Source organism: Lepidochelys kempii, chromosome 9 (assembly GCF_965140285.1).
Source record: "Lepidochelys kempii isolate rLepKem1 chromosome 9, rLepKem1.hap1, whole genome shotgun sequence".
Classification (NCBI taxonomy): domain Eukaryota; kingdom Metazoa; phylum Chordata; order Testudines; family Cheloniidae; genus Lepidochelys; species Lepidochelys kempii.
Genome location: NC_136388.1, coordinates 92528315 through 92551692, shown reverse-complemented (window position 1 = coordinate 92551692; position 23378 = coordinate 92528315). Strand labels below are relative to the sequence as shown.

General features: G+C 40.0%; 1 protein-coding gene across 8 annotated transcripts in view; it reads left to right on the top strand.

Annotated features, from left to right (window-relative positions):
* The window catches only part of AFF2 (ALF transcription elongation factor 2), a 472316-nt gene that overhangs the window by 382471 nt on the left and 66467 nt on the right, over positions 1-23378 (top strand). For 7 of the 8 annotated variants that reach the window (XM_073358389.2, XM_073358388.2, XM_073358393.2 and 4 more), the window contains 7 exons: positions 4794-5019; positions 8157-8293; positions 8874-8937; positions 12886-13022; positions 16719-16790; positions 17143-17236; positions 20411-20460. In XM_073358389.2, the coding sequence (XP_073214490.1) occupies positions 4794-5019; positions 8157-8293; positions 8874-8937; positions 12886-13022; positions 16719-16790; positions 17143-17236; positions 20411-20460 (780 nt within the window). Of the gene's footprint in view, positions 1-4793; positions 5020-8156; positions 8294-8873; positions 8938-12885; positions 13023-16718; positions 16791-17142; positions 17237-20410; positions 20461-23378 lie in introns of those variants that run through there. The other variant, XR_012160619.2, reaches the window with a different exon arrangement.

The window sequence follows — 23378 nt, the reverse complement described above, 5'->3', positions numbered from 1 at the left end:
AGATCCGATTGAAGTATCAGGATCCAGGGAGTTATATTTTTAAAAGTATTTAGGTGCCCAGCAATGCAATAGGTGCCTACTAGGATTTTCAAAAGTAACTAATTACCTTTAAACCTGGCCGTCAGTGAACAGAAACAAGAGAACAAGCAAGGAGACCATATCACAAAGACAGGTTTTTAGAAAGCCACATGCATCAATGTTTTGGAAATTAAATGCCTAATTTGCACATGCTGTTTCCATAATTGCACAAGTAAACTGGGTATTGGCATGCTCAGATGGTCAGTTATGCACCTAATAACCACTTGCACACACAAATACCCCTTTTTCATTATGCAGCCATAGTAATTGCATAAACAATTAGGCATCCATGTGCTTGTATATTCTTATACATAATCCTGAGTGTTTGCCTTTTCCCAGATCTGAACCAAGATATACTATATATACTTATTTTAATAATTGCAGTTCAATTTTAATTATTTCTAATATGTCATAACGTGCTAGCGAATGTATTTTTAGTAACATGAAACCTCCATATTACACTAGGGGCTTGAAGTCAATGGGAGTCTTTCCGTTCACTTGTGGGTTTAGGGTCATTCCCTAGGATACTAAATCTTTCTGAAAAGTGGGAGGAGACCACCATTTTTTTAATTTTTTTTTTTTTTTACTGTGAATTGTAAAGTTTGTAAGTTAGGGAGGATTGGATGCATTAATTTTATACATATTTGATGAAAATTGTATTAACTCCATCTTGGTTTTTCATTTTAGGGCAGACAAATAACATTTTTGTACAATCTTTTCTTATTAAGTCCACAGGATAACAGAAGCAGAGAGGAGAGAGTATTTAGTGGTTCAGAAATTAAGTATTGTATTCCAAGAGTATAGGATTTCAAGTTGACCTAAATGTCTGTTTTCCAGAGATTGCTTTGGACACTAAGCATACAGAGCTTTTTTTTAATTTAATAGATCAGCCAACCATTTTGCACGAGCAATTTTATTTTTGTTATTATTTTATTATCTTTGTTAATACAGGTATTTACTTGCAAGACCAATTTTGCAGGTGTAATTAATAGCACATGCAGGTGATGGCAATTAATGTCTGGCTACCTAATTTGCGGGCACAGTCCAGTTATTAGACAGCTCCTTGCCAGCATTTGCACATGTGTAACAACAGCATCAGTTATTTGCAGATATGGGGTTCTGGTTTTCAAATTAAGCCCATACAGCCCAAACATGCACAACAGCGAGCAGACAAGAGTCTGTCTTAAGCAGTCATTTTAGAGTATTTCTAAGATTTTCAGTATAGGTTTGTTTGACCTTTCGTTAAAGATGCACCTGTACTAGGCAACATAGATTTGCTGGTCCCTTGGGTAGTCACGACAGCTTTCATTATAGTGTTGTTCACAATAAAACTATCCTAGTACATCTGGGACAAAGACTTTAGCTTCATTCAGTTGCTGCCACATGGTCTAACCTCATGTGAGAGTGACCTTTCCCTGCTAACCCCCTGCAGAAGATTAGATACACCATCAGTGTGAAGCATTTCTTTGGGGACAGGGAGAGTGGAAGGAAGGTAAAGCCAAGTGATTGGCATAGACAATGGCTTTGTCTCACTAATGGGCCAGAGATACTATAGCAGACTACAATGAGTGGATAAAGTAAGGGTAAAGAATGGCCTCTTGAAATTCGAGAGTAGATGAAAATTCTTCATCCTTCATACACAGGCTCCCTTGTGGCTTGGTTCATACCCTACAATAAACAAGACTGAAAAAAAACAGACAGGGAGATTTCTCATTCCTTGATAATTGGCCTTCTCTGACACAAAGATTAAACCCTGCAGCCACAAGACTATCAGTTCTGCTTGTATTTTTTTCATGCATTTTTATGTTTCTCTCTTGATTATAAATATAATTTAACTAATAATCATGTCAGCAAATTAAATCATTGAGTCCAGGTGTTTATTGCAATAAATTCATTCAAAATTAGTGATTACTGCAATGAAAGACCAGTTTGTTAGCTCATTAACAACCCAAAGCAAAGTTACAGTCCAGTTAACTACTGGTAACAATTGACTTCACGGAGGTTATTGTGAACATCATGAGTCTGAAGTAGACAACACTGCTACAAAAGCTATCAGTTTAATTTCTCTGAAACCCTGTTTGGCTTGAAAGGGCAACTAAGAAAATGAATAACTGCAGCTGGGGCTGAAACAGTCAAAGGGCTTTTGCTGTTTTATTTTTTATATAGAGATATAGTTAAATATCCCCGTGTGTGTGTGTGTATATACACATACACACTCACTCTCACTCACGCACACACACAGAGGAATATTTTTGGGGTGGCTAGGTTGAGGCCCCGCCTCCCACGGAATGATTTGTATGCCAAATCTGAGTAGCTGCACCTGTAACTGAGGTTTGAGCCCACAACTGAAGTGTGGGTGCAAAATTGAAGGCAGTGCCCCAAAAATGGAGGCCAGCTCTCTGAAATATATAAGAACGCTAGCCAAGAGAATAGACAGCTGTCCTGGCAGCTGCTGCCTTTTCCAGCTACACAACCACCAACGCTGAGCCTATTCTAGATGTCATTTACTTCCCCCTTAGTAGCAGCAACTGGGTAATGTTAGCAAGGTTGTTATGTGGCTGCCTAAGATTGCCCCCTTCCAAAGGTCATAGAGTCCACATAGCCTGAATTCCAAAAGCTGGATTACGAAACTATCAAGGGAGTCTCTGAGCAACCTTGACATCCTAAAGCAGGGGCTGGATTAGGTCCTAAAGTGGGGGATTGATTGACCTTCAGTCTTTCTGCAAAAACTTTTTAAGTGGGCCCATCAGACCCAACTCCCTTTTCTTCAACAAAATGTTTACTGGGGAGAAGAAGAGCCCCTCAGACTTTCCAATGTGGGGACAGGATCACAGACTCTACCCTAACTTTTCTTTCACAAGTGGACTCCATTTCCCACCTACCTTCCAGTACCCTATTGGCGCGGGCACACACATGGATGGATGGATCTTGGGCTAGGCCAGAGCCGCCAGTCTATCTCTTCACTCACAGTATGGTCCAATGGATACGACGCTGGTCTAAGAATCAGGAGGTGTGAGTGTCCTGCTCCCAGCTCTGCCACTAACTTGGTCTCACTGTGTGGCCTTCCTGTGTCTGGTTTCCCAACTGCACAATGAGATAACAAACGTGTGTCTGAGTGTTGCTATAACCTAGGACTGTGGTAATTCACATGAGCTCCACAATGCATTTTGGAGATCAGCGGGATGCAAGGAAGGCTTTGAATGAGAATTTTCTGAAAATGGCAAATCTTCCCCAACCTTCCCTGGCAGTTCCCTCCGCTGCCTGGTACACAGCGGTTTTCATTTGGTCTTATTCAGCTGCCCAACCTGGTTTCTGAGTAAAACAGTCTGCTGTGCAATCAGTATCCGTAACCTTCCTATGGTACCGCCGTAGACAGGCGATGCTGGTGAAGGTCCCTTGTTCTGAAGAGCTTTCATATAATGAAGAGCTTTAAACAGGATAGTTTTAGCCACATATTAATCGTATTGAAAATGAGTCTGAGTGGCAATGACAGTACAGTGTATCGGGTTTTTGTTTGATTATAGTCTGCTAAGGTTTCGGGAATATTAATACACGTCCATATTATTAAAATTGACACAAAAGCCACAATTAGAAAATGATTGAAATAGACACAATTATCATTAAAATTGGTAACATTGTGGAATACAGCCAGGCTGGAATAAAGAGGATGGTGTTGAGTATCACCAGATTGACAAATTAGGCAGCTTGCATTGCTTGTTCCTCTCTGATTTGCTGCTTTGAGGTATTGTAAATCTATAATTCCTGACACTTACTGAAATTGACTAAGAGGGACACATAAATTTTTGTTAACTTAATTTGCTATTGAAAATTTTACTCAATAATGATGAAAAGTAAATGACTTTGTAGTGCAATATTAGTTGTCTAAGAAAAGATTAAAATTCAAGTAATCTTCATAGACTGGACTAGGACAGTAACTAAAATAAAAATCCATGACCAAATGAACATGTTAAACAGTCAGGGGGGGTTACATAGCTGCAGTTTTTACGCTAGTGACCATTCTTCTATACAAAACAGGCAGTCAGCCATAGCATTGTGTCAGCTTTCATGTTAAAGACATAGTTATTTTCCAAACCAAGTTCATTCATTAACTGGTATTCGCTCAAGAGCTTTTGCCAGCTGCTCTAAATCATTTTCTGTAGTGGGTCACATCCGTTTTACTTGTCAGGTGAACTAATGTCATGTTATTGTTATGGTTATTATTTGGTGGCTGTTACAACCATTTTGTTCGTTCACATGCTGTACTGTATGATGGATATTTGCTAAGAGCAGGCATATGGGCCCCAGTCCAGCAATGCATTTAAAATTTTTATCTTTACGCATGAGAATAGTTCCTTTAACCTCAAATAGGGCTACTCCTATGTATAAAGTTAAGCATCTGCTTAAGTGCTTTGGGGGATCAAGGCCCCTATGCCTTCTGTGATGATGACTGACTCAATATAGTGTTTAAAGTGTCCACAACAGTATTAACACAATCAGACAAAATAGTCCCCCTGAAACAAAAGGTCTTTGCTGTCATTGAAGAGGCAAAGAAGGCAGGAGTAACTTTTATGCCTTCACTGGCCTCCTGCTACTCATAGTCATATGAGGGCAGAATCTGGCCTCCAGTTAGGTAATATCAAGTGTTTGGCGAGGTAGAGAATATAAAAATACCCAAAGGCTTGTCACCCAACCACTTCTTGTCTGTTTCTCCGCAGCGGGAGTTCAGTTAAAAAGGTGACTAAGAAAAGAGAAGAGAAGTCATTCCCTCCTCCGTTATCCCCGCTGCTGGATGAGCCAGCACACAGGCGTCACAGCAGTGACAACAGCTCCTTCAGCCAAGAGAACAGCATCACAAACTCCTTGCAGACCGGCAGCTCTTCCTCTTCGTCTAAATTCGGAAAGAATGAGAACAAATCCTCTTCGAACCCCAAAGGAATCTGTGTAAGTAACTGGTCGGAGCTGCTGAAAGTGAACATGATAAAACAAAAGTAACTAGGCTTTATTCTGTTTGATTCTCTCTTTTTTTTAATGTCTGTTTAAATCCTTCTGTAGCCCCACTGAAGAGCAGCTAGGCGTGGAGCGTTTGAGAGCAGTACACAAGCTCTCTTGCAAGTTCCACTTTTAGATCGGCATTAAGCATCCATTTGACATCGTGTGTAACTGACTAGAACACCTGGTCCCTCAGCTTTATAGGCTAGATTTACAGCAGCGGAGTATCTGCAATTACTCCTCCTGCCTGTGTAGTTTTAACCACACACATAAAGAAAAAAAATCTTCTTTGACGAATTTTCTATAATGTTTGCATATTTCTTATGACGAATATCCCCAAATTCTCAACTGGTAATTAAGCACTGGGGCTAAACTAAGCATTGCAGATTGAACTGACCGCCCAGTAAAAACCCAATGAAAAATTGCCTGTGTGTACCACACTCACGAACCAACTATCTGAGCGCCTGCATTTCTACCACAAGCTGCCTCCTGATTTGCTTTTTTTCTCATCTGCCTTCATCTGCTTTCCTCCTTCCCTTTATTTGCTTTGATTCGGTTTCTGCCAACTCAAGTCCTTTCTGACTGGGATACCTACATAATACACAAAACTCTCTGTTGTGGAGTAGTTAGGGTTGTTACATCCACTAAATGCCTGACACAAACCCACAATAGCAAAGAAATAACAAGTTAAGTTCCTAACTTTACAGACCCTCTCGTCCTCCACCCCCACGCATACGCTTTCCCAGTAAACTACAGACCATGTGACACAATCTGAACTCCTTCTGAGGAAGTGGTTTGCATCTGAAGAAGTGGTTTTTTACCCACAAAAGCTTATGCCCAGATAAATCTGCTAGTCTTTAAGGTGCCACCGGATTCCTCGTTGTTTTTGTGGATACAGACTAACACTGCTACCCCTCTGAATCTGAACTCTGCCCTGCTGTCGCCTGTATGGGTACACCCTTCTACCAGATTACTCTATCCCCCAATACTGGCAGTTGTTGATGTTTGGCGTAGGAGTTGACTGTGGCAGGAGAAGATAGGTAGGTAAAGGAGCATGTGCAGAAGGAGTGATGCGAGGCTGGCATCCCTCTGGAGGGTACAGTGGCGGTTGCCATTCATGTTCCGTGGTATAAGGTAGCTGACATCACAAGGGGTAGATAGCTGTGAGTGAAAGAGAAGATGTTATGTGCTGCTAGGTGGCCTCACTTCCAATCTCCTTGCTTTCGTGTCAGGCATGTTCTATGTGTAGCAGTGCTTCACACTTCACAACAAAGTCTTTTGTGTGGGAACTCCCTTGGTTTCTTGTCATGCTTAATTAGGGGCAGGCGTTGAATGAGGGGTGAGGGGAGGGGATTTGGGGACATTAGAAGTGCAACAGGAGAATATTTTTTATTCATCAGCAGCTGCACATGAGGCCTTCTCTGCTGTAGGATAAAATCTGACAGAAAAGCATAGCTCCTCCTGAGGAAGGTTTTATGTCCACCCAATCAGGTTTGAACTTACCATCAATCAGGTTTGCCTGCATTGGACCCCATCAATCAGGCTTGTGTGGACCAATCTCTCTCCCTCCCTCCCCCCATTCCCCCCTTTTCAATCAAATAGTCACGCTTGCATGTACTCACTCCCTAAGCATCAACCAACCAGGCCTGCTCATGCCCAGTCCCTCTCGTTCTCCTCCTCTGAACCAGTCACACTAATGTGCACCTGGTCCCCATCAACCAGTGAGGCTTGTATGTGTCCATCACCCCCACGTCCCATCAATCAGACTTTTGTGCACCCAGACTCTCCCATCTATCTGGCTTGCATGCACCTGGCCTCCATCAATCAGGTTAGTTTGTGTGCACAGTCCATAAACTTGAGCTATTATGAGAATAACAGCTAAAAATGACCATAAATTCCACATTCTTTTAAAAATCTTCCCATTTGAGCAGTTCTCCTCAGGGGCCTCCTCTCTGCCAAGTTTTGTCTGGATAGGCAATGGGGTTTTTAATAGATATCGGTCAACGGTGAAAAGTAGGGCTGCAAAGGAAACTTTTTAGCCAGTTTCAAAGGCTTCTTCTTAAACATCTATGAAAAGAAAAAGAAAACTGCTTAGAAAATTCAAGGGGCATGAAAATTAACCCGGTATGAAATTTCACAGCAATTGGACACCTACTTTTAAAGAAAAATGGTAATTTATGCTTAATTTTAAGACCATTTTAGAAAGGACCCCTAATTATGGAGTTACCGTAATGCAAGATTTTCTTGTTTGCTTCCATTGCCTTTTGACCATTGCAGAAATGGGTGTGTTTGGCCCCATTTTTCACAATTTCCCATGTCATGAAAGGTTGCCAACCTAGTATTGTAAAATGAAAACATGCAAGTTGCATTAGAATGTAACTGACAATTTACTTTACCTTATTCACTTGTCCCTATTGCTTTCTATCATCATGTCACTTTACTTCAAACTGCAAGAGCAGTACACATGCCTTCCACCAAAATCAATGCCAAAATGAACTGCATATGTCGGCAAATAAACAGTGCTATGTAAACAGCCAGGCTGTTTCCTCCCTCAGTCCCAACATCATCCATCAGATACATGCTTGATTTATCCACTGAGTTGGTATCTGAAATATTCACCCACTAAAAGGTATTATAGGGCTTTTCCGTAGTTCATTGCTTAATCTGTAATTTAGTTCATCTGATTATAAACAGAGTTCACAAACGAGTTCCAATTGCCTTATGTTGTAGCTCTAGCTTATAATCAGCCAATGCTCCGGGATCTCTTTCCCCTCCCAACACTTTTAATAAGGGCCTCGAGCGAACAGGATTCTGTGGTATCAATGCTGACTTTACACCTTTCTGAAAGCATGTGTTAATGAGGCCAAGCATCTGAGCAATATCTAATAACGGTGCTTAATTAATCTAGTGGGTTTGTAGCAGAAGGGAAAGCAAGGTGATTTGTGAGGTTCCTAAAATGTGAACAAGTATCTGAATTTTAACCTCAAGCTGTGCCAATGATGTGTTTTTCTTGTTTTATTTCAGTGTTTTAAACACATAAAGGAGTTTGGGTCAAAGTTTAAGGAGTTAATGAAAATTCTCTTCCGTAGGAGGAAGAATCTCACAGTAGACCAACAAACAGTCTCCTTGATACCAGCCATCTAGAAACAGACATCTGGTCTACAATGCCTACACTCTCCAATGGGAAATCCGAGTCAAGAAGACCTAAAATAACATTTGATGACATGTATGTAATATTAAACAGTCCAAACACGTGAAGTAAGATTTTATCTAGATGTGTAATAATCCATTTGTGTTAAACATGAGTTATATGCTTGGGGTCTGAATCAACAGTCTTCACACAGGCAAAACAATGGGAGCCATACTTGTGACGTAAAGGCAGAATACATATACAATACATGATGTTACATAGAGTTTTTCTCTTGACAAATGAATTTTTATCATTTATTATGAGTTTTTTGACAAATGTTTTCAGATTATAAATGTTGAATTCTAGGGAAATTCTTTCCTAATTTTTTATTTTAGCTTCTCTAATGGAAACTTGTTAGAGTTAATCAGTTTGAGTTATATTACCTTTTCCTCTATTCGACACACATTAATGGCCCCCTTTGGGCTGCTTTTTTCCACAGCTAGCCATTTGTGCTCACCAGTCACATGTTCACTAAGCATATCATTACATTCAGCAGCTTTGTATTAATATCAGAATAAATTTAAACAAATATTATAAATGGTCACCATTCTTCTCGGATAACGTTTGTCCAACAGTGTGAAAACTTAGCCCTGAAAAATTAACTCTGTCTCCTTAGGCTTCACAATGCAGACTATTACATGCAAGAGGCTAAGAAGCTAAAGCACAAAGCGGATGCACTGGTAGGTTTCCATTCATTTTCTGCCTTTTTTTCAAGCACTGAAATTGTATGTTTCTGAACGGATCATCCAGTGTGAACTTATACACTGTGGGCTTCATCCAAAGACTATTGAAGCCAAAAAGAGTCTTTCTATTGACCTCAGTAGATTTTGGATCAGACTTCATATAAGATGACCACAGCAAACCCAAGTCTGAACACAGTTCCTAACTGTAGTGGGTTCTAGCCCACAAAAGCTTATGCCCAAATAAATTTATTAGTCTCTAAGTAAAAAGAAAAGGAGTACTTGTGGCACCTTAGAGACTAACAAATTTATTAGAGCATAAGCTTTCGTGGGCTACAGCCCACTTCATCGGATGCATAGAACGGAACATATAGTAAGAAAATATATATATATATACATACAGATAAATTGGAAGTTGCCATACAAACTGTGAGAGGCTAATTAGTTAAGATGAGCTGTTATCAGCAGGAGAAAAAAATTTTCGTAGTGATAATCAAGATGGCCCATTTAGACTGCTGACAACAAGGTGTGAGGATACTTAACTTTAGGGAAACAGATTCAGTATGCTACAAGAACTCCTCGTTGTTTTTGTTCCTATTAAGGTGGCCTACTAGAGCTGTGCAGAGAAAAGTTTTGTTTTCCGAAGGATTTCAAAACTGAAAATTTCAGAATTCTCCATGAAAGAAAATTCCAAATGGAAATTCACTCTGGCTCGACTGAATCATTATGATATAATTGTATTATATGACATGATGTATAATGGGATACAAAGTTTTAAAAAGAAATTCATCTCAAAGCAAAACAATGAAATGTTTCATACTGTAAAAGTTGAAAAAAGACATTTTTATACGGGCAAAAGTTTTTTCCAGTTTTCTTCCAAAACAAAATCCTGACAAAATCAACACAATTTGGCAAAGCATTTTGATTTGGATGGAACTGCTCATTTTGATGGGCTATAGCTCCGTCAACCTTAACCTGACCAGCTCAGCAGTACGGCCATTGCATTGTAATGGAGATTTGGATCCTGTCTGCTGCAGCTGGTACCATGCAGCAGCTTCCACAGTGGTATAGAACTCTCTCATTTCTCTAAGTAAGGTCACTATAAAATAAAATTGAGCCTGCCCTCTAAATTTCCCCCTACAAATTCTATGCAGGGACAAGTAATAGTCTTTGGGTGACTAATTATCTATTTTAAGGGTGAAAACAATATTCTTCCTGCAAATCAGTTTATTTAACAGTAAGCAATCGCAAATGACTGTGGTTCCAAACAAAGACAAAAAAATGTAGCACCCATTGTTTAGGAATGTCGCAGCTTTGGGGGTATGTGGCAGAGAGAGAAGGGATCAAGCTGCCAATGTCAGTTCTCCGTGCTCCTTTTCCCGATTCAGGGGCACGGCCGCTGTTCAGCATGTTTCCTGCAGAGCTCAGGCTCAGGGTTTTGGCAACATCCCCTGATTGTCACTAAGCTAGAAGTCAGACCTCCTGACGTGCCCGTTTACAGAAGGTGGCCCACGCTGATCACTTAAGACTGAGTCAGTAGAACATGTTGAGTCAGAATGCTGACATCTGTACACAGGGAAGGCTCACAGAAGCAGACTGACAACACCTCCTGCAGCTGATTGACCTTTAAGGAGAACACACATCGTTCTGGCATAAACCTGCCTCCTCTATGCTAGCAAATATTTACAGACTCAAGCTCATGATGGTCTCAACATGCTATGTCAATCCGCTTTTCTCCACAGCCTGATTCACTCAAGATAGTGTTGACCTGTCTTCCATCTTCTTACCGTTGACTATGCCTTGTAGAATTAGGGGTGTTTCTCAAGCAGAGCTAACATGAAAAGGCATGGCACATCATGTTGTTGCCCGCAGGCAGGCCTTTCATGTCACATGTAGTTTGACACCCCCAATGCTCTGATCAGAATGCCAGGCCAGCTGCTGCGGTATAAGTTATTAGCAGCCACAAATGCCCATGAACTGTGTATCTGCCTTTTCTTTCCACTATTTAGATCTTTTTTCATTTTTTCGTCAAATGCGGTTGCACACGTATTTCTCCAAGTAACTCGTTTATCGTACAGTCCCGTGGCATTAATTGTCTTATGGAAACAATTGCTTCTGGTTACTTTGTGCTGACACAATGAAGCACGCCAAATTGAAAGATGTGGTGTTGCGCTTGGGAAGATAATGTGTGTGACCCCTGCAAGTGTCAGGAAATGTTAACAAGATGTGGAAGCGATGCTGCTGTGCTTGTACAGAGAAGGGACTTCTGGCAAAAGTGAGGGTGCTTGAAATATTCTGCAATGGCCCAATGTGAACCCGTCATTGCCTGGAAGAGGGGCAAGGGATCCACTCATTTATGATTAGGCACACTGTCATCAGAACAAATGACTACATACAGCATACAACATGCCCGAGATAATGGGCCTAATTGTGCTCTCCTTTGCACCATCAATAAACTAGAGAAATGTTATTGACTTCATGGGAATTACCCTGGATTTACATGGCTGTTTGTGAGAGCAGAATTAGGTCCCATGGCTTTATCGCCATTGATTAAGAGGATGTGCCTTTGCTAAATCAGCTTAAAGCTACATTAATTTTCTGTATTATATAGAAAACTAGCTTCCAAAGAACACCTGAAACAAGGTTTTGCCTCGGGTAAAACAAGGGCAGTGATTGGTGGAAAAGAGAGAAGAATGAGATGAGGTCTGCATTCCCTTCTGACTGTTCAGAGGGTACTGTAGAATAAGTGTAACCCAGTGGTGAAGGTGTTGCATGTCCCCCGCTGTGCCAATCTACAGAGGATATGCGTTGTTACAGTCTGCAGCTATGACAGGTTTCAGAGTAGCAGCCGTGTTAGTCTGTATCCGCAAAAAGAAAAGGAGTACTTACAAAGCCTTAAGCTGTAGCAGCTCATTCTATTAACTCTGGAGATCCCTGGTTCATTCCCCATTGTGTCAGCCAAGAGGGCATCTGTCACATAAGCACACACAAAACAAGCTTTTGTTGCCAGGCTGAATTTTGTGCAATTAGAACAATAGGGTAGAAATCTACATGATAACGCCCCATGAAAATAGAGAGCGTGGAATGTGTCTTGTGAGGAAAGCTACTAAATGGTAGCAGCAGAGTAAAATATGCCATTATAAAGCTCGACTTTAATCTATTGTTATAAGCAGCTGCCATTTTGTGAACAGAAAATGTGTGCAGGTGCATTGGAAATATTTTGATAGACATACAAAGACATTTTGGAAGACTTCAGCTTTATTGATTCTTTTACATTAAATGCCATATTAGTGAAAGTCTTACATCCACCTATCAGAAATTGAAAATGTTAAATACTATTATAAAATACTTACTATAAAAGTGTCATCTATAATATTCATTACACATAAAAAAGAAATCAGTATGTCTAAGTCAGTTTAATCACAACCATTATCAGGGCTAAAAACCTTTTTGCTATAAAATTCTAGTAAAATAAAATATTTAGCAGTGCTATATTTTTCTACTTTTTTAACACTATTTCAGGGTGTCATTTGCAAGTTAAGTGATGAGATTTTGGAGTGGGAGGAGGGTCAACAATCACAATGGAATGTCACATTTTCCTGACAAGTGGCATACAGATTTGTTACTTAACTCTTGCATACTAGCGTTCAAACAAAGTCCTTAGTATATCAAAGGAGGAACATGGATTTTTTTAAAGATTGTACTGAGTCTCACCCTCAGTTGGGATAAATCGGTGTAGCTCCATTGAAGTCAACAGACCTCCACTCTTTTACACTTGCAGAGGACTTGGCCCTATGTTATCTGTCCAGCTTGGTGAAAACATGACCTGGCTTTAATTCTTTAATGTATGCATTTTTAATGTCAATGTTGCTTTGTATACATTGTGCTCTATCTAGCTGGAAATAAAAGCTGAAGCATCATCTTGATGGTTTCATCTTCCTATTTCAGTTGGAGAAGTTCGGCAAAGCAGTGAATTATGCTGATGCTGCTCTCTCCTTCATTGAGTGCGGGAATGCTATGGAGCGAGATCCATTAGAAGCTAAATCTCCATACACCATGTACTCAGAAACTGTGGAACTCATCAGGTTAATGTCCTTTCTGTGATCATTTTCATAATCTCATTTCAGTCATAATTAGAACCTGCTCTGTTTTAAAAAATATCATTTCAACATATTAATGATTTGTCCAAGGCATCTTCATCTCAGAAGTCATCATAATTAGTTCTTGCCATTTTATTAATGTCATGGAAAATTTATAATTGATGGACACTGCTTTTATAAATTATCCCCTTTAGAGGTTATAATGTGAGTGTTATAATTTGCAATATTCATAAAATTAAAATTGAAATGTAGTGGGTGGAAGTAAAGTATAGTAATTTCACCGTTTGGCAATGACACTTGTCTTTTAAAAGGTGTAGTTTTATAATTCAAAACATTAAAATGAGTCGATCAAGATCTCTATTCTAAACCTTGTTTTTGCAGAGGTTTATAACTTGGCTGTAAAAAATTGTTCTAGGCTTTAACTTGGTATATAAGGTCGCATCCAGAGAGCAACTTTTGCATGTGTATATCTAGACAAAGAGAGAGTGGTTGGTTGGGTTTTTTTTAAAAAAAAAAGGGATATAAAAAGCCACTGAAATTCACTGAGTTAATTTTTTTAAACATAATTTTTCAGTCCAGAACATAAGAGCCTTTGCCTAATATTAAAATGCCTGAGTTAGTATTTGAAAATCAGCGCCTGTTTTCTATAGCTGTCCTAAAGGGTAGACTCCATAGAATTTACTCGACAGAGTAACTAAGGGGCCAAATTTTGCTCACTTTACTCACAGATAATCCCATTGAAATCCATAAGATTAAATTTAATTGTGGTTAAAGCAATCAGGATTTTGCCCATTTGCTCTGATTCCCCTCTGGCTCTCACCATTTTTACACTGGTATAACACCATTAACTTCAGTGGGATTACTCCTAATTTCCACCAGTGAAAAGAAAAGCAGAATCAGGCCAAATGTTTGTTTTGCTAGGACTTGTTTATATGAGAGACTCTAATGTGTCAGATTAGTTATTCGAGTCTATCCAAAAAAATGCATGTTTTACATTTTGAATGAGGAGGTATTTACATAATAAAACATATCAGATCTGAAGAAGCTTGTTACTCTCGGGTAAATAATAAGCCTTTTAAATTTTTTAAAATATGTATTTACATACAACACTTGTTAAAAAGAAGAACAATAAAAGAGATTATGCCACAAAAATGATGTTCACACAACATTTAGGGTCGGTGTTAAACCCTGAAGAACAGTGAAATTAAGAATTAAAGCTATACCAGTCTCCCCGCTTCATTCCATTGTGCCTGCATCTTAACTGTGGGTCACTTAATGTAGTTTATAAGCACAAAACGGTGTGAAAAAGTAAACAGTAGCATTATCTTGTCTTCAAATGGCATGAGAGTGGTATGTCAGGGAGGGCGCGTGGCCTAACGGAGAGAGCCCTGGGCTGGGATTCAGGAGAGCGGGGTTGTATTCCTGGCTCTGCCACTAGCCTGCTGGGTGGCCTTGGGCAAATCTGTTCAGTTGCCCATCTGTAAAATGACAGTAATCTTACTGACTTCCTTTGTAAAGCACTTTGAGATCTAGTGATGAAACGTGCTATGTCTGAAGTATTATAATTGTTGATAAGTAGCCTGCATGTTTTGGAGGAGTGTGGAGCAAAGCTGAGTGGTTCTATCTAGCTATCTTAGGGTTTTCTGTAGCACGCTTCACCCTAGTGTCTAAGGATTTGTCCTGTGTATGTTAAAGGCAATGGCAAAGCCCCCATTGACTTTAATAGTGCAGGATCAGAACCTGTGTTCTGTGCAAGTAAATTAGATCTCCATGCCGATGTCCACAGTTGACTTCATAGACTAGGAATTTTACTCTTCACCCTTTCCAGATTCTGGGATGCATCCTGACATCCCTCCCATAAGAAAGAGGAGACTCTTAGGGCCACTGGTGTGTGTTGTGTTCATATACACTTTTAAAGCAACACCACCCCTGTGATGATTGGGGGTGATCATGAATCCTTTGATGAAATTCTATTTCTGTTGCCTGTGCCAGGCGGGAGATCAGATTAGATGACAAAATAGTCCCCTTTGGCCTTCAAATCTATGAAGCTATGAATGACAAATGGTTCCACAAGTCAGAAAAGTAAACCCCTGTTCATCTGCTCATGACTCACCAGAACTCTAAGAGATTCACACAGTATGATTCTTCACAAAATAAGAGAGTTGGGGAATCCTGGAGCAGTGAGCACTGATGATTTGACAGTATAATGTGGGTTTAAGTAAGCCGCACAGGGCCTGATTTTCAAAACACATGTGCAAAATTGTGCATGCAGCAGTTGAGCCTCATTTGCACACAAAGTTACCCTAACTGCAAGCATGGTCACCGGCACATGCAAATACATGATTTGCATATGCCACAGTGGAGAATGGTGCAAATTAGGTGTGAAACTGTATGTGTGCCTTTTTTAAAAAAGTGGTCCTTAATGTAACTTCAGCATAGATTTTTACAGTTGGATACTATTTGGAAGAGATTCACGTTACTTTTCCCCATCATCATGCTCTCTACGGGCAGACCCTTGTTCTATCTATTCCAGTCATTTTAACTGCTCTGAGATGTGGGTATCTGCAGCAGTCATTTATTTGCGAAAACAAGTGGAGCATCACAGTGACTCAGAATGTCAGAGATCTGACTCTCAGAGGTGTATAGACTAATTGTAACACTAAAATCCCTAACTTAATGCTGCAAATCCTGAAGAGAAACACATCTCTGCATTTGACCACGTTCATTCAGTGTGACTGGAGCAATAACAAAGAGCATGGAAGACAGAATGCTAAGGAGCTAAAGGGTGCCTTGCTAGAAGAGCATAAGGGGACGTGATGACAGGGGTGTCAGCACAGGAGAGCAGTGCAGCCTGCTACTCCATTACCTCCTTGTAAATGAGAACTCATCAAGACTGCCTGGATACCTTAAAACTTTCTTACGCAACACTGAACCCTATTACTTATTCTAACACAAGTACCTGTGAAATTGCATTAAGGCTCAGAACAATGACTTTATGCGATGAATTGATTTTCAAGAGACTAAATGCATGGAATGGCGTGTACTCCGTTAAAGCAACTTTAAAAAAAGAGGGGTGGGGGGAATGCTCAACCTTTTATCACCCAAATGTTGGACAGCACCAATTAAATAGAAAGGAAAGACAAAATATACAAGCATCATAAATTAATAGGGCTAAGAACTTAAAAAGCTGTGAACATGACCTTTCCTTTATTTAATACCACTTCATATATAAATATTTTAAAGACGTTGCAGAGGCATTTATGAGTGGGAATGGAAGGTGTTATTCAAACCCCACACTATTAAATGTAAAACCTAGCTGTATATTATTTTCCTCTTCAGTGCAAACAGGACTGAGACCTTGTTTTTGGCCAGCACTCATTGCAAACTAATACAGTACTTGTCACCCCAGAGTGCTGGCTGTAATGTTATCTTGGCAGCATTAACACACTCCAAAATAATTCACCTCATTGGCCCAGAAAATGGGCTGATGATTTACTTTAGTCCTCCAAATTTTAAGTGTTGCTTTCTGTTGAATATTACACTCATCCCATTACTGTGAAACATTGTGGTCATTATTTATTGTAGTTTTAGAAGCGGATCTAGTTATTTCTCAGAGTGTCACCAATTTTCCTCGAAGCATCTTAATGCCCAATTTCCTCTTCTCCTCACCTTTCTTACAAGGTATGCAATGAGACTCAAGAATTTCACAGGCTCATCTGCCACGGAAGGAGACAAGAAACTAGCAGTTTTATGGTGAGTCCCATTGCAACAATGTAGAAACAGCTAAAATCCTAGAGGACTTTAAAAGTACTGAATTACTTAAGCAGCTTACACAAGATCATTATTCTTGTTTTCCATTAAACTATTAAAGGGTAACAAATGGATTTCTTCAGCAGCTGACTAAACATTTATTTGTCTAATTTATACTGTTATCAAGATAGGATTTTAACGCTTTTGTGCATTTTTTTTTATTTTTCTCCATTTGCTTATGTTTCTCAATCTAACCTTGGAAGAGAGACTGCAAAATATAGATCAGCTTTTGTTTTATAGTTTATAGGTTTCATTAAGCAATGGAATTAATACAATCTTTTCCTGAATACTGCAGCTACCGATGCTTATCACTCCTCTACTTGAGAATGTTTAAACTAAAGAAAGACCATGCTATGAAGTACTCCAGATCTCTGATGGAATATTTTAAGGTAATCTTTAGTCTGTTTAATTTATGCTGATACAGAATGACATTCATCCCAGCGCTGAGGGCTCATACAACTCACACTGCACCACATAAGCCCCACCTTTAACCTCTGCAATGGGAGACATGGGCAGGATGTTTGTAAGGAGGGAATGGAACTGATCCTGTGTCAAAACTAGGGTTACCAGATGTCCCGATTTTATAGGGATAGTCCCAATAATTGGGGCTTTTTCCTATATAGAGGCCTATTACCCCCCACCCCATCCCGATTTTTCACACTTGCTATCTGGTCACCCTTGTCAAAACCTATAGCCATGCTCTGACCAACATACTGATTCTGGCCTGATTTGGATCTGACTTTCACCACTTCTGCACTTGACAATTCCCTGTAACTTTAGTGGCATTATTCCTTGTTCAGCACCTCATCCTGAGCCCTCTGAAGTCATCAGGAGCCTTTCTGTTGACTTTATTGGGCTTAGACCCCACATTCACTGGCCTAGAATCTTCCATGGAATGTATTCCCAGTTACTTCAGACTTATTCCAGGTTGAATTTAGGCTACTGTCTCTTGGGGAAAAAATAGCCTGGCTCTGAAGGAAAATTTTGATAGTTTATATTTTACCGTAGACAATTATTTTTTTAAACATTTCTTTCTAAGAAGAGGCTTTGGGCCTGATTCTCTTTTACAAAAAGGCCACTTTACCCTGCCCTAGTTGTGTAAAGGAAACTTAAAGTGCATGTAAATATAATTTACTCTCATTTTAAGGTCCCTTTACTCTGCCAGAGCAAAGTGGATTTAAAGTAAATAAGAATCAGGCCCATATTTTGAGAAGCAGTTAAAAAAATCTCAGAAGTGGTTTTTTTAGAGCTTCAGATTGAATGACACAAAAGAGAGAAAAGGAGTACTTGTGGCACGTTAGAGACTAACCAATTTATTTGAGCATGAGCTTTCGTGAGCTACAGCTCACTTCATCGGATGCTCACGAAAGCTCAAGTACTCCTTTTCTTTTTGCGAATACAGACTAACACGGCTGTTACTCTGAAACAAAAGAGAGACTTCATCTAGTGAAGGTGCTGTGCACTAGTGTAAAATTGGGTAAATGTGCACTCAAAACAGGCTTGAACTGTGCGTGAATTGCATGTTCAGGCTCTCTTTGTATTCAAAGTCTAGGAGACTCACATTTAAGAAAGGGAAATATTAACAGAATATGACTTTCCTATTGCTATGTGATGCTCTCTGTCTTTTACCTTTGCCACAAAGAAGGCATGGTTCGAAGGTTTTCAGTAGGGCAGCTGGGGAAGCGCAGAGCCTTTTATTAAATGGGTTGGGCCTTTAAACAGAGCTGTTGTTCAGACTGAAGTTTTGCACACTTTTCAATGTGGAAGGTGACTCACTAGGTCTTATGGTGACCAGAGAGCAAGTGTGAAAAATTGGGATGGGGTGGGGGGTAATAGGCACCTATATAAGAAAAAGTCCCGAATATCGTGACTGTCCCTATAAAATCGGGGCATCTGGTCACCCTTCTAGGCCTGCAGTACAGGGACCAGGTCAGGAATTTTTCAACAGAACTTTTTTTCATCAGAAAATACAGATTTATCAAAACCAAAACTGCTTGCAAGACAGGGTCCGTTTAGACAAATTTACTATTTAAAAAACAAAGGAAAAAAAAAGTTTCAGTATTGTCAGAATGTCTCATTTTGATATTTTACAAAAAAAGTTTGGTTTTTCAGGTCAAAATGGCTTTTTGACTAGAAATTGAAATTAATATATGTTTAAAAATGTTTAAAAAACTAAAAAGTCAAAATCAAAATGCCATGTTTTAAAATTAACAAAACGAAACATTGACCCGATTCAATTGTTTTTTGAGATTATTTTTTTCTTTTCATTCTGATTTGGGACAAGAACATTTTTCAAAATCTCAAAAACTCTCATGGGATGGGAAAACTGTTTTCTACTCAGCTCTAACCCACAGCACTCTCCTGACATTCAGGAGAGCTAATGTCAAAGCTGCTTTTTCATGGTTTGAAGACCTTCCAGATTATTTCAATGATCCCTCTCCTTCACATGCGTGAACATGCACACAGATATACACTACACACCATCTAATCCAAGCCATTCCATTCAGTGTTGACATGTTTAAGGAAATGCAAAGACCACACAAACAAACCAGTGTTTTCTGCTGGATGGTGTTATCTAGTTTGGTCAATATTTTCTGAAAGCTATGGTTGAAGAGTCAGGAGAATAAGGTCTTATTCCTGGCTACCACTTACTCTCTTTGTGACCTTGGACCTCACGTGCAAAATGAGTATGAAAGTAATCAAGTGGGTATAATAATAATAATTAATAATAATTCAAACACTTCACAGAGGTGTTGTAAAGCTTAACTGAATTTTCAGAATGCCTTTTGAAATCTTTGCAAGAAAAGCAATATATACAGTCGCTACAGAGAGAGGCAACTTGTTACTCATCTTAGATAACTAAGGCCCTGATTCTACCACCCTTAATGGGAATTGTTGCTGAATAAGATACCATCTAATCTGAATAAAGCTCGCAATGTCTGGGCTTTATTATTTGTTTGCTTGTGGTAGCACCTGCTATATGTTAGGTGCTGTACCAACACAAAAGAGAGAATGGGTAGGGAAAGTATGTGTTTATACACACTATAAAAGCAAAGGACTTCATTCATATCCCGACAATCAGACTCTTTTCGTCCCCTCATGTTGTGTATATATATTGCGTCACATTCACCTACAATATATAGGTTCCCCTAATTCCAAACATCAAACCCCCAAGCTTCCTTTGTCTGATGAAAAGCGTGCAGATACTCCTGAAGGTGAAAAGCCTTTGAAGAGCTTACTTTGCAGAATAAATTTTAGATAAGGATAATTAAACCACTTCTTTATGAACTGCATCTGATTCTACTGGAGTTTTGGTATGTCGAGTCTTTTACCAAGTGACTTTCACACTCCTGATTGGAGCCTACTAATTATCCAACCAGCTATTTTATTATGAGATAGTAAAGTTGGGCAGATATTCTGCATGCACCAGAGCTCCTGCAGCTAAAACAGGAAGCACCAGGTCTTGTAATCAATATTAATCTGCTTTAAATCTTACTAGCATCTCCTCCTGAACCAACAGAGAATTATCTCCTGTATTTACCTTTTGGTTTTGTTTCTTGCAGAACTCTTCAAAAGCCTCCCAGGCCCCCTCTCCTTGGGGAGGCAATGGAAAGTGAGTATTGCCACTCAGTACTTTGTCATGGAAATACACGGTTAACGGTGGGGGGATGGGGTGGAGGAGAGGGATTGTTATATTCATCATTCAAAGCTGAAAATCAGCTCTTAGATCATACTAAAACTTTACACAATTTGCGGTCACGTTCCAGTCACGTGGCAGGACTGAAAAGTTCATATGGGCTGGTACCAAATTCTTTGACAGTTTGATCCTTAAGCCAAATGAGGGCCATAAAAATACCTGTTAATTAGCTAGCAAGTACTATGTCATTTCAAGAAGCCAAAGTAAAGTTAACCTCCATTGCAGTGATTTTTTTCAATGATTCGTTCAGTAATGAAATACCATTGAATATTTCATTGATATATGGTAAGTGCTGTTTAATAAAAGTGAAGGCGTAATAGTGGTGAAAATGTGAAGGCACTTAGTCAGCCAATTATCTGAATCTTTATATTAATGCTAAAACACCCTCACCTCCAGTATAAAATCACAGTAATGTAATTATGATCTGATGGTCAATGAAGGTATGTTACCATCGTTACCTTACTTTCGCACATGATATATATTGTACTCTATGACACAGATTCCTCTTATTCCCTGTTCAGGGCTATGCATGCAAGTCTAGACAAAATCAGTAGCTTGCACTTGTCCACATTTCACGGACCAAATGCTAGCTGGTACCTGGAGACAAGTATAACACCCCCTAAATGGGCAAACTGGTGTGCTACAGAAGCAGCTCTGACGTGTGGATGTATCCTGGCTAAGGCCATCCAAGAGGGCACTGAGTCAGCAGACCCTGAGTGAGCAGATGTAAGGGAACTTCCAGAGCTTCACAGGCATCTGAAATGAAAACAATTCAGTCTATCTTAAAGCTCTTTAGATTGTGAGCTTCTCAGAGCAGAGATCATCCTTAAATGCTTGCAAAGCACCTAGCGCATAGTAAGCGTGACTAAAATAAATAATAATAGTTGTATGGAAAGACAAGTCATGATGACATTATTAACAGGCTTATTCCAGAAGGGACTCCACTCTCCCCCTACACCAATGTGCAGCGTATGGGACAAATTCTGCACCAGCTTCCACCCTGGTAACTCCACTGAGTGCAAACGTATTTGCAGCACTTTAACCCACTACTTCCATTAGACTTCTCTGGGGGGACATGTAAGGAAATATATGAGTGCCACACCACATCTGGTCATTACATCTGGTCTCTTTCCAGATGTGCAAATTGTGCAGTGCTAGATGTTACAGGGTTTGATGCCGGAGTCACTTGATGAAATTCTCTGGCCAGCATTATATAGGAGGTCAGATTAGATGATCATGATGGTCTCTTCTGGCTTTAAAAATCTATGACTCTGTGGCGAAGGAGAAAATTCTTGCCCAGCCTCTGAACATGACCAGCTGCCGCCCAGCATTTGGGTGGCTATCACTTCCATTTGACACCTAAACTGATCGGACTGTCTTGCAGCTATGAGTGAGTAAAAGTGCATCTGCTGTGCAATGCCGGCTTCCTTCTTTTATTCAAAGATAGAAGCTTTTATCACATAATAAGAACAAAATGTGAGGAGGCTACTGTTAAAATCGTATACATGATCTGACATACTAAAGAAATTCAGCCACAATGATACAGCCTACCCATAGCTGGGCCCTATACCACCTAGAAGTTACATGATTGGGTCCTCAGAGCAACAAGCAATATTCCACCCTGTAACAAAGTAATGTGATAGAGTTCACATGTGTTACTGCAAAAACAACGGTTCTGGGGCATGGAGTTACCATAGCAGGAGAAATCACACATATCAGCTGATACCAGACAAGAAGAGGAACATAGACTGGAAGGTATCTCCTGGGTCATTAGTCCAGTCCCCTGCATATAATCCCATTCTCCTACAATCCTAGAATATCAGGGTTGGAAGGGACCTCAGGAGGTCATCTAGTCCAACCCCCTGCTCAAAGCAGGAACAATCCCCAATTTTTGCCCCAGATCCCTAAATGGCCCCCTCAAGGATTGAGCTCACAACCCTGGGTTTAGCAGGCCAATGCTCAAACCACTGAGCTATCCCTTCCCCACCATCCCTTGCTATTCGGAGGCTGTTCCAGAACCTCTTTCCTCTGATGGTTAGAAACCTCCTTCTAATTGCCAACCTCAGTTTATTTGTGACCAGTTTATACCAGTCTGTACCCAAATGTGTGTAATACCTAAGAGGGGCAGCTCACAGTTTTGGTCCAAAGGAGGTTTTGCAGGCTTTTTTTTTTTTTACTTTCAGTTTGTGTGAGTTTGGAGCCCACCTGAGCTTTGTTTTGAACACTCAATTAAGCACATTTCAGGATTCAAAGCCATGAAAACCTCAGCTTTGCTCCCTGGAAGTTCAGACCACTTTTGCTGAAAGGGTTGTGAACCTCTGCAAAGTTGGCCCGAGTTCCAGGCTGGCAGTGAAACGAATTTTCCCTGGTTTCATTACAGAAATTTTCCTCACTTCAGCTGCAATAAGCACAAGGATAGAGAGATCTAATAGACTTGCCACAGTAATAATGGCACTGCACCTTCCCCTGCACAACAGGCTAGATCCGATGAACAAGGCACTTTATTTGGCTGACGTGCGTCAGCTTGTTTTAAGTGGCTTTAGCGAAATACTCTCGGTCCCTTTGCATACTGTATGATTGGTAACTGCTCCCAGACCTAATCAAGTGTAGTTCAGCTCTTCTGTACATTAAAGATGCTGTTTGGAGTATGTTTGGAGACTCAGAAATAAAACATTCATGCTGCAGGATACCCTTCAACATAACCCCTTGGCTGTGCAAATAGCTACTAACTGCTGATGCCATGTGGGTCTCATGCTATGGAGCTCAGCCAGGGGAGTCGTTACCGATCATACTCCAGTAGGAGGATGTTTTCTTCCCTTTGGATTAGGAAATGT